The sequence below is a fragment of the Opisthorchis viverrini genome (assembly GCF_000715545.1).
Source record: "Opisthorchis viverrini unplaced genomic scaffold scaffold15734, whole genome shotgun sequence".
Taxonomy (NCBI): domain Eukaryota; kingdom Metazoa; phylum Platyhelminthes; class Trematoda; order Opisthorchiida; family Opisthorchiidae; genus Opisthorchis; species Opisthorchis viverrini.
This window is the reverse complement of record NW_008759976.1, coordinates 1-712: the sequence shown is the minus strand read 5'-3', so window position 1 is coordinate 712 and position 712 is coordinate 1. Positions and strand designations below refer to the sequence as shown.

General features: G+C 42.4%; 1 protein-coding gene across 1 annotated transcript; it reads right to left on the bottom strand.

The window, feature by feature from the left end:
- Window positions 1-389: 389 nt before the first annotated feature.
- On the bottom strand, window positions 390-653 carry T265_12327 (hypothetical protein; the record flags this gene model as incomplete). Its single annotated transcript, XM_009179726.1, has 1 exon — window positions 390-653. One exon carries the CDS (start codon window positions 651-653, stop codon window positions 390-392), a length of 264 nt encoding a protein of 87 aa, XP_009177990.1.
- Between the last annotated feature and the right edge of the window lie 59 nt (window positions 654-712).

The window sequence follows — 712 nt, the reverse complement described above, 5'->3', positions numbered from 1 at the left end:
GCACTTGAACTTCACATGTACTTGACCACATCAATGTCTAATGGATGAACAGGTACTGTCTGGCAGCGCCATCAGCAGGTTTTTCACTGCTAGTCGGACGTTGATATCATCCATATACTCAATAGATTTCGACTTAAGTTGTTAGGAAACAGAAGTGAATTTAGGGAACTTTGAAATAAGAGACACGCTTCATTAGGGATGGATCTATCGACCTCCTGCTTCACTTGAAGTGGTAAAATCGCAAAAGGTATCCAGTAGACAATTCAACACAGTATGGATTTCGATTATCTATTCGGATAGGGCTTGAGCGATTTATTGGACCAGATGCAAACAAAAACGGAAATCGGAATTCAATCTAAATAATCAAAGCACGTAAAGAATAAGAGACTTCACCTTTGTATAAGCACTTTTTCAAAGTTGAAAACCTTCTTGTCCACTTCGACCAGTGGTATGGCACCATCGCAAGCGACTCGCATCATGAACGGTTCTGGATTTTCTTTGATGGTGCAGACGATGGTTGCATCGTATCTTTTAACAGCCCGCGGAAAGGCCATGATATCAATGGTTGAACTAGCGCCGGGAATTAACACAACCGAGTTTGGTTGAATTGCAAAGACGCTATCAGCCGAAACGTCAAGCCAGCCGAGATTCATCTCCACGGTTAGCGGAGATGTGTTCACTAATTTCCAGGTCGATTTATTCTCGGGAAAGT